This window comes from Corvus cornix, chromosome 4, assembly GCF_000738735.6.
Source record: "Corvus cornix cornix isolate S_Up_H32 chromosome 4, ASM73873v5, whole genome shotgun sequence".
Lineage (NCBI taxonomy): Eukaryota > Metazoa > Chordata > Aves > Passeriformes > Corvidae > Corvus > Corvus cornix.
The window spans coordinates 64,983,184-64,998,775 of NC_046334.1; the positions used below are offsets into that span (position 1 = coordinate 64,983,184).

Sequence of the window (15,592 nt, forward strand, 5' to 3'; positions counted from 1 at the left end):
CCAGCAGCAAGGAGCTGCACAGGAAAGCAGTGGGCTTGTGGTGGAGAGTGGTGGGAGCCTATGTGGGGACTTAACAACTCTGTCTCTTGGCAAAAGGTGGGCCAGCATGGATGGATGGATGGATGAATGGATGGAGGGAGAGATGTAGATAGCTGGATAGGTAAGTAAACAGATGGAATATTTTGCAGCTGTGTGGCCAAGATAAAAGCAGTTTTGTGGGCTGGATGTGCTCAGCTGGCAGACCTGGGGTCCTCCCTGCCTGGTTAAGCTGCAACCTTCTTCCTTTCTTTGGAGAGCACCAAGCCCCTGATGAGAGGCCATGGTTATGGCAGAAGGGACAGCCTGGGTTGGGCCTGTATTGCTGCTTTGCTTTGGCTTTTTAGGAGGCATTAAGGTGTACGTAGGTGGTGGGTGTGCTGGGAGCAAGAGGGAAAGGGATCATGAGGTCTTGTCTCATCCAAAGCATGAGATATGTGCCTGGGAACAGAGGGTATGGAGGCAAAGTCCTTGTCCCCCTGAATTCGATTTTTTTCATCTGAAGCAATTCACCATGAGGGATGAAAGATCCAGGACAGGAATGTGTGCCCGATTAGTGGAGAGTTTGAGCCCAATTAGCAGTTAATTGAGGTGCTGTAAGGCACACATCACACCCACACTGCAGCAGCTTCTAAAACCAACTCAGCTTTTGTTGCCACTTTTCTGTTATTTCACTAAAGCAGTTTTAAGGGTGGAGGTGGCGTTTTTGTTAGGTCTGGTATAAAATTAAGCTTGTGCACATGCATGAATTTAGAGCTGTTCTCCCCCCCAGGCCGCCCCGAATCCCAGAACACATTGCTATCAGTCCCAGAAGGTGTTTTGTGTACACCTCCTCTGAGCGAGATAGTGCTGTCGGGGTCTGCACCTCTGGATACGGCAGGGAAATGACAGGGGCCGGATCCACAGGGCAAAGGCATTAACTCTGTGCTCCTCATCGCTGCCTGACTGCTGCGCCAGATAACCCTGCGCATCCCAAAGCCTCAGCCCGCACTGCCGGGGCGGTGATGGCCCTGGGGGTGCTGCTTGGGTGATCCAGAGCCAGGTTGCCAGGGGGGTGTTGCTGGGTAGGTGTCCCTCAGCTGCTGGCTGGCAGGGCACTCCTGCAGCACTTGTACTGCCATCAGAAACTGGTTTTCAGAAACAGACATCCCCAGAGGCTGTTCCAGCAGTAATCAGTTTATTCCAACTGTATCTAACTGTGACTGGAGGCTGAAGTCCCGTTTCCCCTCCCCAAATGGGAGACCAGTGATTCCCTGCCTCACAGAGGTGCTCCAGAGTTGGTTAGAAATAGCCTCATGCAGGTTTCACACACAAACAGTGGGGAGCAGCCCATCGTTGCTGCTTTTTACCTAAGGTAATGCACAGGTGTATGGAAGAAAAAGGGGCCTCTGTGGCTTGAGGAACCCCCAAGATGCACCTCCACCATGAAAACATCCTCCTCAATAACTCTCACTCCATCACTTTATGGCCTTAGTGGCAGAGAGCAGACACTGTGTGGTTTTGTTTTGTCCTCTGCTCCAGTGGCACATTCCTCAGGGCTACCTCTGATCTCGTGGGGGATTTGGGGTGAGTACTCAACCAGGCAGGTGGCCTGAGGCAGCCCTGGGCGTGGTGGCCAGGGCCAGGCAGGGTCCCAAGAAGGGCTCTCTCCACAGTTACTGTGGGCAGCTTCTGGACATGGCAGTATGAGCTGGAATAGCGTGGAAATGCAATCTAAGGACACGCATGAGACACAAAAAGATATCCCTGTTATCAATGGAAGCAGGAATGAGTGGTGTCTGCCCATCCTGGAACTGGGGAGCTGGAAAAGATGCAGGCAACATCTGCACATCAGTAACTTGACAGCAGTACAGTTTAGGAAAAAACTGACATAACTTTTAGATTTTATTCATTCGTACATTATTTACAGCAGTTGCTTTCATATTACAATTCTCTTTCATCTTTTCAGTTTTCACTTATAAAAAATTAACCAAATAAACCTTATATAACCAAATTTATCACAGCAGGTCTGGTTAATTTTCACAGTTACAGCGGCCATCAGGAACAGAACTTAAGTACCTACAAGTCATTTGTCCAGAGCACCTCGCCTGCCCCTGCCTGAGGACACCCTGCTGTCCCTCGAGAGCTGGCTGGCTCCCGGGGCTCTGCCGATGGAGAGACCTCGCTGCATCGGGGTCACGCTTTGTAGGCTGGAGTTCAAAAGCCTAAAGCACACCAAAGTATAATTTGCACACATCTTAACACCCTACCACGCCAGGGGAACGATTTGCATTGGTACCTTGATGGTATGCAAACAGCTTTCCAACAGAGCTGACTCCTGCTTCCCTCCACAGAAAATAAGAGTAATTGATTCTATTTTCTGCCGTTGCTGAGCCCCAGAAGTGCAGTAGCAGACTGCACTGGGGTACAAGACTGCGGCAATGAGCATTTACCTTCCTCTGTGTGACTCTGACAGCTCTTCCTTATGTCTGTCCCACCAGGAACAGCACTTGCAATAACTCACCCTTAACTTTGGTGAAAAACCTGCACTGTGTAAGGGCTCACAATGACTCGGCTCTAGGGACCCCACATGGGCAGGTTCTCTGCCAAGGTGACATCCAGTTCCAGAGACTGATGGCCTTCCCTAGTACTTAATCCTGCTCCCCAGGTGCAACAGCACCCCTTAGGAACACGCTGCTGCCAGTGTGCTCCTAACAGCATCACCTTCATTAACTATCTCCCTGGGCTCTCCCCCACGTGCTCTTTTGCTTTACAGTGGTAATTATTGCTGTTTTAGAATAGGTTCGTTTTTTCTTTGAGGACTTGTAGCCACTTCCCATTACAAAGTACAGTACAGACTATGCTGAACATAGAAAACACAAGACTCATTTCACACTGGTCTTGTACAACGGCGAGGAGATGCAGAGTAAGGGGCTGTTTGGGGGAATCCAAGTTTCTATTCAGACGTGAGTGAGTAAGCCACTGCCTTAAACATGAGCAGTTCTGGGAAGCAATTTAGCCTGTTTGTTGGTTTTTTTTTAAACTGACATTGGACATTTTCCAAATGCATATCACACATCTGCTTAACACTACCAAAAATATTTTTTTCCTTTACTGCATTTGTCTCAAGAAGACTTTTGCTTTAATAAAATAATACAAGCACACAAACTGCTTAAAGCTAACAGCCCAGCACAATCATAAGTACAACTCACAAAGCAACTGATGCTTTGTTAAACCTAATTACATTAAAAAAAAATCAAATATACATATTACAAGGCAAAAGGATTAAGCTTTGGAGGAAAAGAAATTGGAAACAATGTTAGCTATAATTTCATTATGCTTACATAGAAGTAGCTGCTTCTGCATTCAAACGTGTTACTCGTAAATAAATTTACAGTTGCATTATGTATTTGTTATGCTCTTGGTCTCACTAGGTCTCTGTCTTCTACTATTTAGATGTTAATAGCATGTTCTCTCCTGCAGGTGACCATTGTGCAATACAAAGACAGCACTGAACAATGATTTTTAACTGTGATGAAACTCCAAATTCTGACTTGGAGCTTGTTATTTTAAACAATACTGTGTTTTGACTAAACTCTCAGTTGTTCAAATTAATCTGGTTTATTTTTAATGAAAGGTACTCCCGAGCACCATTTGGGTAACAGGTTTTGGTGGGAGATAAGCATAAGCTCTATTGCATAGTCTCTATGACTGAGGGATGCAAGAGCACACCAATTTTTTCTCAAGATTCTATGTGGATCTATTTTGAGGGAGAAAAACCCAAAAATTTTCCTTTTGCATTTTAAAGCTTATTTAACACTTAGCATTACTTCATTTTCTTTATGTGGTACAGTATATTCCACTGCAAGACTCCAGTTAGTGTGGAATTAAAATGCCTTTATTAAGCTTTAAGTAGAGTGCATACCAAGAGCATCACACCAGCACTAATGAAACACAGGCCCTAGCACACCCAAAGTGAGATTGTTAATTCAGAGGTAACCAGAGCTGGTTCCTGCCTTTGTGTGTTTGGCAATTTGGAAGTCCCTGCAGTCAGTTTCTACCCATTTGCACCTCAGCCAGCAAATCTGGCAAATTAAAAGGCAGCAGACCTGCATCACATACGGGTGTGGATCAGTGAGCAACAGCAGCAGCAAGGATCAGGACAAGGTTCTGCAGAACCACAGTTCCCGTGGGGATTCTGACCACAGCACTTTCTGTTCTCCCAGCTGGCCACAGCAGGGACAGGGCCCGAGACCCCCCTGGCACCAAACGCTTCCTGTTCCCACTGCAGGTGTGCAGCACCAGGACCCCACCAGGCACATCCCAACCCCAGCTGTCACCTGCTGACCCTTAGTCCTGCCTCTCCTACACAGGGACTATTAAATTCTGACATCATGACCTAAAGAATCATCCTCATTTCCCATGGGGAGGAACACAGGGGCAAAATGACCCCAGGTCCCAACCCTGGGGACATCTGTCCCCAGGGTCATTTGTCCTTGCATTTGCTGAAAGGCAATTCTGAAACAAGTGCTGCAGGCTGTACCCACACACAGGACCACGAGGCAGGATCACTTCTGGAGAAAGGTGAAGGCTTTCTCAGAAACAGCATCCCACATCTTGCATGGGGACAGGGAGGGGAGGGAAAAGAACAGCTTTCCACTGATGGCAATACCCTGGACCTTTCTGCATCTCCTAGCAGAGACACGGTTGCCATTCCTAAGCATCTTGCAGGTGCTGTCTGCTGCACAGAGGGAAAACACAGCATGAATTTAAAACAAATACAAATTTAAGGGTTTCAAGTTAGGTTAGAAACCACTTTCTTTGTTGGTTTGATTGCTTAGCATTATCAGCCTGGATCTGTTCGGGGCCAAGCTTCTCGGAGAGCTTATTGCCAAATATGACATGTGCTTGAGATGCCAGTTTGCTCAGGATGTGGAGGGAGTTCCCACTCACTCCACTGGGAATGGCCCACCCAGGCTGTGCTGGAAGGCTGGGGCAACCCCAAGGCTGTGGACCTCAGCCACAGTAATGCAAATTTTCCCTTCCTTCCTCCTTTGTTTGTTTTCTTTTAACTTTTGGACATGACACCTAGTGCTTTCCTCAGGGAGCAAGGGCTCTGTCCCAGGCCCCTCCAAGCAAAGGACACTTGAGCAGTGTCTAGTGCACAGGGATTAGCAAAAAAAAAAGCCCCACTCTAAGGAGAGAGCAGCCAGGTGAGGAAAATGCATCTCTGCAGGCAGCATGAGGGCAGGGGGCTGTGAGAGCCCACCTGCACTGCAAAGTAAGAGCAGCTATGGGCAGTGCCTTCACATCTCTAACACATCCTCCACCTGAATCCGAACTGGTCTTCCTTAGCCACCATGTTTACCAGCAGAGGCTCAAACCCAAGAGACATTCCACTCTTCCACACACTCCTAGCCAGCATCATCGCTGGAAAGAGAAACCCCCAAAATAAATCAGGAAAATCCCCTCCCATCTCACACTGATGTGGGTCTCTGTTGGAATCAAAACTCATGGACTGGCAGTAGGTCCAGATCACCACCTCTTCTGCTCGGGACCAACCCCACAACCACCTTGTGCTGCTCCTCACCCATCCAGCCATTGAACTCAGATGAGGAGAGTCAGGAAATGATGTTCAGGCTCAGAGAAAGGGCTGTACTGATCTTCTCCAAGCACTTTGTTTAAACCAGTGCACCCTGAAAGATGCAGAGAAGAGGGATGGATCTGCCAAAGGCAGCTCGACCTCAATGTGTCCCCCTGTAGCTGCACTGTGGCCTGCCCACACACTTCCCTGGCAGCAGGTGAGCCTGGTCCAGAACCCAGCAACCCTGAATCCAGAGCTGTGCCTGAGCTATCACATTTAGGGAAACTTTCCATGAATGCAGACAAAACAAAAGTATCGTGTAGTGCTTTAAAGTCCATCCTTGCCTAATCCTATTCAGAGCAGCTCTGGGCGGGGAGAGCAGCAACAACATAGGAGTTTGTGCACCCCTGTCCCACCACTGCTACCAGGGACACAGCTCTGGCAGCCCTCTCCCTCTTCCAAGGAGAGCAAATCCCAGCCTATTTGGCAGTCAGCCCTTTCCTTCAGAAACAAGCTGTCCTGGCTGGAGAGCTGGGAGCAACCAGCTGGATTTCTTCCAAAAAGCCTGGTCACAAAGCAACTGGCAGAAGCCTTAAGGGAATAAATTTTCTTGGCAGCTATCGGCCAACTGGCAACAACTCAATCCTTATCAGTGCATTTCCATGTGCCAGGGAGGAATGCAGACAGCACCCCCAAAGCCACACCTTTCCAAAGCACCTCTTCCCCAGGAAACTCAACAGGTATTACGATCAGATACTGTAATATCATCAGTTAAAATTTACACGTTTTAAAAGAAAATACTGGTAACTTGACGGTACTTCTGTGTCTGTGGGATCTGGTGGGATTTATTCCAGGTTTGGATTTTCTGACAGGATGTGGAGTTTTATTACAAAGGCACAGGTATCAAATAAAACCAGCAACATTAGTTTAATTAAATAGCCTAATAAAAAAAATTAATGATCAATTTAGACTTTACATATTCCTCCCTTATTAAGAGACTAGTTTTTGTTTTTTGTTTTTTTTTTTTTTTTTACCCCTCTGGAAAGGTTTTAGTGCAGTGATTATATAGCAACAGAAAAATAAACTAAAAAAGGCACAAACTTTTGTGTTTTGTTTTTCTTTCAACTTTTGCTAACACTTTATATTTGTCTGTTTTACTTCGGTTAATAAATCACTGAATGCAGCAAGAAAATATTCTGCCGATTTCTGTACACTATACAAGAACCCCTACCAACAGTACATTATTTCAGCTTCAGGAGAAATGTACAGCATAGAAAGACTTTTAAAAATATAGTGCCCCATACAGAAATTTTGTTAATTAAACTCATGGTCTCTTGCTACAGTGTCCTTCACCATCCTCATTACCCCCTTATTGCTGGGACACACGCTGGGACTCAGCCCCTCCGACTCCTCACAGGCTGGACTGAGCCAAGCACTGAAAGAGCAACTGGGGTTGTGCCAAGTGGCTCCTCCGTCCCCAGCATCAGTGACTGGCCCATGGCCCTGCAGGGATGGGCTGAGCCCCTCTGCTCTCTGTCAGCATCACCGGCCACATCTCAGTGCTGGGAAAGCTTCCGGCTGGAGAGGAAAGGGCAGCTCCCAGTAGGAGTGGGACAGACAGCACCCCATGTCCAAGGTCTGTGCTGTCTGTCCCTCCATCTGCTGCAGGGCTCCTGTCCTCTCCACACACCCCAAGGCTCCTTCCTCCTGGGGCTCTCCTGCTGACTCTTCCATTGTATTTGCAAGCATGGTTAACACATGCTCTACCCCATCACCAACTCCATCATGATGAGGTGGGAGGGTTCCCCCCTCACCACACACATAATAATTGATAAAATAATAATTGTTTTTTCCCAGTAACTAAAGGGGTTTTCCCTTTAAATGTATTAGCAGAGCCAAACCCCTCTACCCACCGAAAATTAAGTGCAGCCAGAAATGGTTTTCTGTAATACCTCTGATACCACGCTTTAAAAATTAAAACCTACCAGTCTTCTTTTTCCCCAAGATGTAATTCATGCAAAGTTGCTATTTGTTTAAATAAGTTATAAAAGTTGATATCTCAGGCTAGAAGAAGCTGTAGTCTTGGTTATTCTTTAGTTGGCAGGCACTGTACATACATACCGGGTACAGACACATGCCGAATCTGCTTTGCATTGCTTTTTGCATTGTACAATTCACAAATCTGACATCATTAAAGCAGTTAATTACCGTTGATGGAAGGCTGCAGTGAGGCCATCTACATTTATCAAACAAGCAGCTGGTTAAGATAATAAGTACGCTCCCCCCCACCCCGGCGCTCCCCAAATGCTATTATCTGTCACACATTGCTTCTCTGAATTGGTGAGATTTGGTGCGCACATTAATGTGCAAATGTGTTGCCATAGGAACTGCAGCCTCCATTACGCCTCAACGACACCATTCAGCAAAAGCCAAAACTAAAAATAACAACAACAACAAAAAAATAACCCTTAAAAATAAGATGAAAACAAACAAAAACCCCCAAAAGGCAGCAAAGAGAAAGTCCAACGCACATGCGGAGTCTGGCCCAGGACTGCAGGTTACGCGTGGCTACAGAACAGCGCAGGAGATACTTAGGTTTGATCTTAACTTCACACTATGGTACAATGGGGCTCAGTTCAGCCGGTCCGAGTCTGTGCTGGCTTAGGAAGGAGGGGGAGGTGGAGAAGAGTCGTGGTTACTGGATGCACCCAGGGTCTCTCAGACATTTGGCAGAATGAGGCACATCCAAAAAAAGTGCAACACCAGTGCCGTGGTGGCAGTGCGATGTGTTTGAGTGCGTGCACGCGCTTTCCTCTTCATGCATTGTAGCAAGCGGGTTGGGGTGGGGGGGCAGGGCGTGCCCCCCACCTTTTCTCTGAAAACTATTAACCAGTAGATTACGGTAAGAGGAATGCATATTCTACTTACTGGTGTGTGAAATACTGAAAACTGCATTCAAGTAATATTTCTGCACTATTATGAATGCATCACTATGTTATCTTACACTTGGAAAAGGAGAGGACTATGTACACCAGAGCAGTTGTACTATTTTGCAGTAAGTTTCTGTGCTTTACGGAGGTACCTGGGAAGGAGAGGCCGCTGCTCTGCTCCGCCGGGTCGCAGGACTCCCAGCACCACCACCTACAGCATGCGAGGAAGGGGCGCTGCTCGGCCGGCCCATCGAGCTGAACGGAGCAAACCAAAACGTGACGTGAGGGTACAAAAACTCTAACCCAAAACTGGCAAATCAACGGTGATGAGAAATAGAAGGGTAATTTATTATTTTTGAAGGGGGAGGAAGGGGGGAAAAAATACTTTTTTGTTTTGTTTTGGTTGGTTGGGGGCTTTTTTATTCTTCCCGCAGCTGCAGGCGGTAGCGGTGGTAGCGGACCTGGAAAAACATTCTCTCCAGTAAGGAGCGTGTCATCCCTGGCAGGGCATAATGTTCGACAACACCCACGTGCTTGAACCCCAAGGACTCATAGAGCTTGTGGGCTGCCATCTTCACGGCCGTGGTTCCCAGCACGACAGAGGAGTAGTTGTTGAGCATGGCAAACTCTAGCACTTTGCGGCCCAGGGCCTTGGCGATCCCTTTGCCGCGGTAGTTGGAGTCAACGGACATGCGGCGAAGCTCCACGGTGTTGTCTTCCTCGTTGCCCCGTGCTGCCACGATCCCCACTACGTTGCCGTCCAGGACGGCAACCCAGAAGCAGGAGCCTGTGGGAGATAAAGCAGCACATGTAGTCACTGGCCACCCTGGATGGATAAATGCCCATTGCCAAACACACATCTGGGAGCAGGGTCCAAAATCACCGGTCACACATGGGGACAGGTGACCTCCATAACTAAGGACCAAACTCTCTTTTCCCTTGACAGTGTGAAGGAAATGTTTTCCCAAGGAAAATGCACAGGGGCTACAACCTCCTGTCAGGGAGTTGTAGAGAGTGGTAAGGTCTCCCCTGAGCCTCCTCTTCTCCTGCCTAAACAACCCCACTCCCTCAGCTACTCCTCACAGGACTTGTGCTCCAGACCCTTCACCAGCCTTGTTACCCTTCTCTGGACATGATCTCAACATCCTCCCTAAGCTGAGGGGCCCAGAACTGGATGCAGTACTCAAGGTGTGGCCTGACCAGTTGCTTAATCATCACTCAAGAAAGCCACTGTTCAATACAGCAGCCAACCATGGGCACTGACAGGTCTCTTGCCCAGATAAAAAGCACTGACTTTCAGTGCTCTGGAGCAATATGTCTTCATCCAGAGGAAGAAGACCCCATGACAGGAGAAAAACCTGGTGCAGGCAATGGCCTTCTTCCTGGGTGCTAAGCAGAAGAGAACCTGACTTGGGCAGCAGCTCCATCTTCAGCACCAACTCTGACTACTGCTCCAACCCAAATGCACGGCACATCTCTGTAAGACCAGAGTTACACAGCCCAGGGGGGGTAAAGGACCACCCTTCCTCAAAAACCAGGGGGAAACATGAGTAAGACAACTCAGAGTACTTTGTCACTGGAGGAGAGCAAAGCATGGGGTGGTAGAGGCGCCTTTGCAGCTGCTGCCTGCAGGACAAATACACCTTGTGACTCTATGAAACCATTTGAAAGAGATGCCCAAGGTCTTCCCCGCTTCCCTGTGGCACAGCTCAGCTTCCAAGGAAAAGCTGGGTACAAACAAGGCGTGGGGAACCAGCCCAGGTTCACCTCAGCACACCAGGCTCACCCCCACATTCAGCGGAATGCGCAGCTCCAGCCACGCTCACTCTTGTTCCACTGCAAGCAATCCTTGTGCTACTGCTATCTAGGCCAACAGCTAATTTTTAAAACACCAGGGCCCATTTTGACCCATTTATCATGAGCAGTTAAGATGTCTCTGGTCTGCTGCCGCGTTGACAGTGCAACTTGTTCTCCAGCACTCACTTGGATCTCAGAACGTGATTTATTCAGACATGACCCCAGATGAACACCTACAAGCACTGAAATCCAGCAGCCGCCCTCCCTCTGCGTACAAATCACAGGGTGGAGAGCTCACTGCTGGTTTTAACCTGCTCATCACGTGGTGGCTGAGCCCAATTCACTTCCCAGCCCATCCATCACTCCTCTGGGCACACAGCGAGCACACCAAACATCAGGGCCACAGTGATCCTCACCCTACATTCATGGCCACTGCTCCTGTGGCGTAGTCCCAAAAAGAAGGTTTGGGAATTTTCCCATGCTTGGGGAGCAGGGGTGGGATTTTTCCCTGGGGCCCCAGTCCTGAGGCAGCCCTCAAAGGTGCCACAAAGGAGCCATCAGCTGGTGTCCACTGAGCCGCAGCTGGTGGCACAGCAGTCACATCCCCCTCATCCAGGCCCATGCACAGCAATTCCTCCTGGAGCTGCTTCCTCAGCAAGTCTGCCTCATTTTCCGTCAAACCAGAGATACAACCTAGGTTCCTCTCAACCCAAGGTTACACAATTGCTTCCACGACTGCTTCCCACTTTTATTCCTTATTTTCTCTTCTTAGCAAGCACCTCTTCTCTGTGCCCACCAAACCTGAGAGGCTGCTAAAGCTCACTCAGCAACACTTCCCACATTTGTAAAATGGCACGTTTCTGGTACTTTGAGGTATTCTGAATATTTAAAACCCAAATCTGGACATACCCACTACAGCAGAGCCACCAAACCCTTCACATTCCCAGCCCTTCTAACCATCCTCTCCATACTCCCACACCTGTCCATCCTAGCAGGAACTGGATCCGGTTGCAAGCAGCATGACACCAAACCTGCACTCCTTGTTAGATTTTACTTACAATTTTAAAGCTTAATTATAATGATTTTGAATTCAACGTGAAAAGAAATAGTATCTGGCACATTTCCCAGTGTGTGTTGTGCACACAACACTTATAATTAGCCACAGACAGGACACATCTGCTCAAACAATGCGAGTTGTATTCAGATCTCGTTTACACCAGTGCCATCAATCCCCAAGACTTCTTCCCTGCTGTCCTCCTCATGTCTGTGTCTGCTCCAAGGATCACCAGCAGCCAGATCCTTCAGCCTACTAAAGACACCTCAAATTCCCAAAGGTGGCTACAAGCCCTGGAACAGTTTTCCCCCATGGGGTTGTCAAATCCCTCCTCGGGCAGCTGCATCCCATTCAGATGGGGATTTGCTACTGAAAGCTGTCTTGGGATCACATCACAAGCTGCTGACCTTGGGATGAGACTTCCCCTCCTCCTCTGGGAAAACCCTCCAGTTTCAGAGCAAGAATGCTGAAGGTCCTCCCCTCAGATTGCTTTTTACCTAGACTCAACTAGATGACCTCTAAAGGTCCTTTCCAATGCAAACTATCCTATGATTAGGATAGTTTGGGTTGGAATGCCAGCCAGCTGCAGCTCCTCACCATATCCACTCTTCCAGCAGCAGTGTGGAAGCACCCTGGAAAAACCATTGCCACACCCCAGGGCTGGGAGGGGGTCTCCTCCTCACCTTTTCTGGACTGAGGATATCAACTCAGAGCACGGCTTGTTTTTGCACTTTTTTGTACCTAGGATGAAACAAAACTAACTTCATCTCAGCTGTCAGTAATGAGCAACAGCCTTGTTTGCAGTGCTATTATTAGCAAGAGCTGACGTTTTACTCTCTCACATGCTATCTGAAAATAATCACTGCTGTAAAGATAAACACAGACCCTGACAGCTACAACTCTCCCTGCCCTTCCAGATACTCATCTTGTGGCAGCATCTCTGTCTTTGCCTTCACCCTCACTTGCCTCCATCTTCTGTCAACCCATCACTGTGGTCATCCAAAGCTCTTCCATCTCACTCCAGGATCGGTTCTTCATGGACATCTTGCATTTAACCACAGCTGCCCTGTGAACACCACTCTGAAGCACTGGAGGCACTTGGCAGAGGCACCAGCTGTTTCCCGCCAAACACCGAGCACTCTCCCCTGCCTCCTTCCAGGCTGCCAAAAGCAAAAGTGAGGAGAAGCAGCCATGGAAAACCCACTACCACCTTCCTCAGCTCTCTCCACTCCCTCAGCTTCACCACACAATCTTGACATCAGGAACTCAAGTCAAAAGATATAATTTTGAAGAATTTTTTTTACCATGAGGGTGGTGAGGCACTGGCACAGGCTGCCCAGAGAAGCTGTGGCTGCTCCACCCCTGGAGGTGTTCAAGGTCAGGTTGGATGGGGCTTTGAGCAGCCTGGTCTGGTGGAAGGTGTCCCTGCCCATGGCAGAGGGGTTGGAACAAGATGGCCTTTAAAGGTCTCTTCTAAGCCAAACCATTCCATAAAAAGAGCAACAAGCCACCTTGTGATGCACACACCTATGAAAAAGGCACAAAATGGCTGTGAACCATTGAGTGCCAAGGAACATGATTTTGGCTTGCTCATGCTTCACAGCAAGGTCAGACATGGTTCCTCAGGGCCTGAAAGCGCACAAGATTGCACTGTCTTTCTGCTCTAAATTTAAGGATGATTCCCAGCTTTTGAAGACCAAAGAGGGCATTCTTCTAATCCATCCACCCACCCCCACAGCACAGGGCTGCCCTCAGACTCCACACACCACTGCTGGCGCCACATCCCGAGGATGTCCTCGCAGCGGTGGCACCACACTGGCCACATATCCTCCACTCCTGCTGAGGAGGACATGCCATGCAATCCTCTGGCTGTGCCTGCAAGCCTCCTCTCCCACCCTCCTCCACTGTCATGAGCTGCGCAGCTCTCCCCCACGCAGCCGACGAGGATGGATGGTGGGTGAAAATAAATTCATTTATTTTTGCTGCAAATTCTTCTACACCTTTTGATGAATAAAAGGCCGGTGGGTGGATGGGTGGAAAGACTGGAGCCAAAAGCAATAGCAGAGTACTGCTAGGAGGGAGGGGGGACAGAGACATCAGCCTTCCTCACCAGCATGAGTCCCACATGACTGACTGTTGTGGGTTCCAACAGCTTTCCTAAGCCCTCAGCATGCAGGGACCACTACCCCAAGCCCCAGAATTGTGTTCTCTGAAAAAGCAAAGCTCAATCTTCCATGTACTTTTCAAATACATTGTTTCCTAGAAAATTCTAGTATTCCCACAAGAGCAGGCAAAGCTTTGCTGCCCCCAAAACTTCCTGAACTCACACCTGGGTCCTCCCTAGTGCCAGCACCCACACACTGTGGGGTGAGGGTTGAGACAGGTAAAATTTATCCCTGTTTTTCTTAGGGCTGGAGAGAGGACAGAACAGCTCCTATGGCCACCAGCTGTTGGTGCCAATTTTGCATGGATGCATCCCTGTGGCAAGGAGTTTTCCTTGGAAGCTCAGCACAGGGCAAGGACAGAAATCTTGCCCAGAAGCACACTAGTCTTCCCTCTTTATCTTCAGGGGTGGCACTGCTATGTACACAGCCGACCTCTCATTAATTCTTAGAGGCTTATGTGTGGAACATAATTTCTAGCCAGACATGCAACTTCTCAAGGCAATATCCCTTCAAGCAGAGACTGTGACTTTCAATTCTGCTTTGACATGTCACAGAAACACAAATGTGAGCAATTCTGCTACTGGCTCAAAGCTGTCACAGGTGATGTCCCTGGGGCATCACCCAGATGAGGGGACTGGCAGAGACACTCAGCAATTTCCATCACCACTGCTGGGAACCCACCAGGACAGCACCAGCTCATATGCATCCTTACAGCAGAGCCAGGAAAGCATCCTGTGCAGGGCAAACATCCCTTGCCTACATTTTTCCCCAGGCAGCTATGAAGGGGCAAAAAGAAAGAAAAAAATCCAAACACCAAAAAGCTCAAAATAATTTCTATGCATAGGACAGGGTCTGCAATTGCCTGTGTTCCTTGCTCTTAATATACCTACATAAAGACTTGCCAAAAGTGACAGGCTTGCTAATCCCAGAGATCCAAATGCCCCCTGACCCCTCCCTGCGACCCCCTGACTGCAGCACAGCCTGGTGTGACACCACCACACAGAAACACAGCCACAGAGGAGGAGCAACACACTGTCACATGACAGAGCTTCAAGTATTTGCCCTTGCAGCCACTTGTTCAATCTCCTGTGCCATCTTTTGGCGTGATTTTGGCTAGAACAGCAGCTCCTTGTGCCAAGCAGGGGTGGTCTGAGCAGGACAGTACAGAAGGAATCAGGACCCAGTGCAGAGCCACTTTTACCTATTCACCAATAACCTGTTAAAAAGCCCCAAATTCAGTGTCTGGGCTCTCCTCCTGCCAGCATTATTTATATACATCACTTTAAGAGAGACAGGCTGCACATGGCAGCAAGTGGACAGAGTCCCCAGCCCACAGCTGGCTGTGTATTACTGATGCCATTTAAATTCCTGCCCTTTTATGCTGTCTGAGTTTTGAAGAAGGAGAAGAGGAACTACCCAGCACTTGAGGCAACTCTCCCTCCTCCTTCCCCTCCATCCTCAGTGAAACACGGGGCAGAGCAGCCGAGTTACATCAGCATCAAGGGAGGAAGGAGGCTCTTCTGGGGACAGCTTGTCTGCCGTGATGTGAATGCTGCCTGCGGGAGGAGGTTAGGGCACAGACGTGGCACATCGACTGCCACCCAGCCAGACACAGGCAGCCTGGGTGGAGGGACTAACCAAGGACAGGCAGCAGCTGTCCCTGTCACTGACTGCAACTGCCCAGCTAGCCAGGATGGGGAGGGATTTTTGTCTGTGTTTATGAGGCATGCCATTATCCTATTATCCCTCCTTACCTCCATCTTTCCCCTGTGTTGAGTTTCTCTCCTTTCCACTTTTCTAGTTTCCCTTGGTTTCAAGCAAGGCTGCATGACAGCTCCCACAAGTTCTGCTAGTAACTCTACACTTGACTTCAGTTAAAAGGCATTCCTGGAGGGCTCCTACAAAACAATGGCATTTTAGTGTGGTTTATGGCTACAGAAACTGAGTGAGATGCGAGAGATCCTGACACTGACACTCCTGACATCCATGAGCATCCCTGTGCACCAGACAAGGTCCAGGCGTGGGGGAGCAAAAACGTGTCGGGACG

General features: G+C 48.7%; 1 protein-coding gene across 1 annotated transcript in view; it reads right to left on the reverse strand.

Annotated features, from left to right (window-relative positions):
* Positions 1–1,889: 1,889 nt before the first annotated feature.
* The window catches only part of NAT8L (N-acetyltransferase 8 like), a 33,133-nt gene continuing 19,430 nt past the window's right edge, over positions 1,890–15,592 (reverse strand). Inside the window, 1 exon segment of the mRNA XM_039551149.1 lies at positions 1,890–9,316. Within this exon segment, the coding sequence (XP_039407083.1) occupies positions 8,949–9,316 (368 nt within the window). The 3' untranslated portion in view covers positions 1,890–8,948.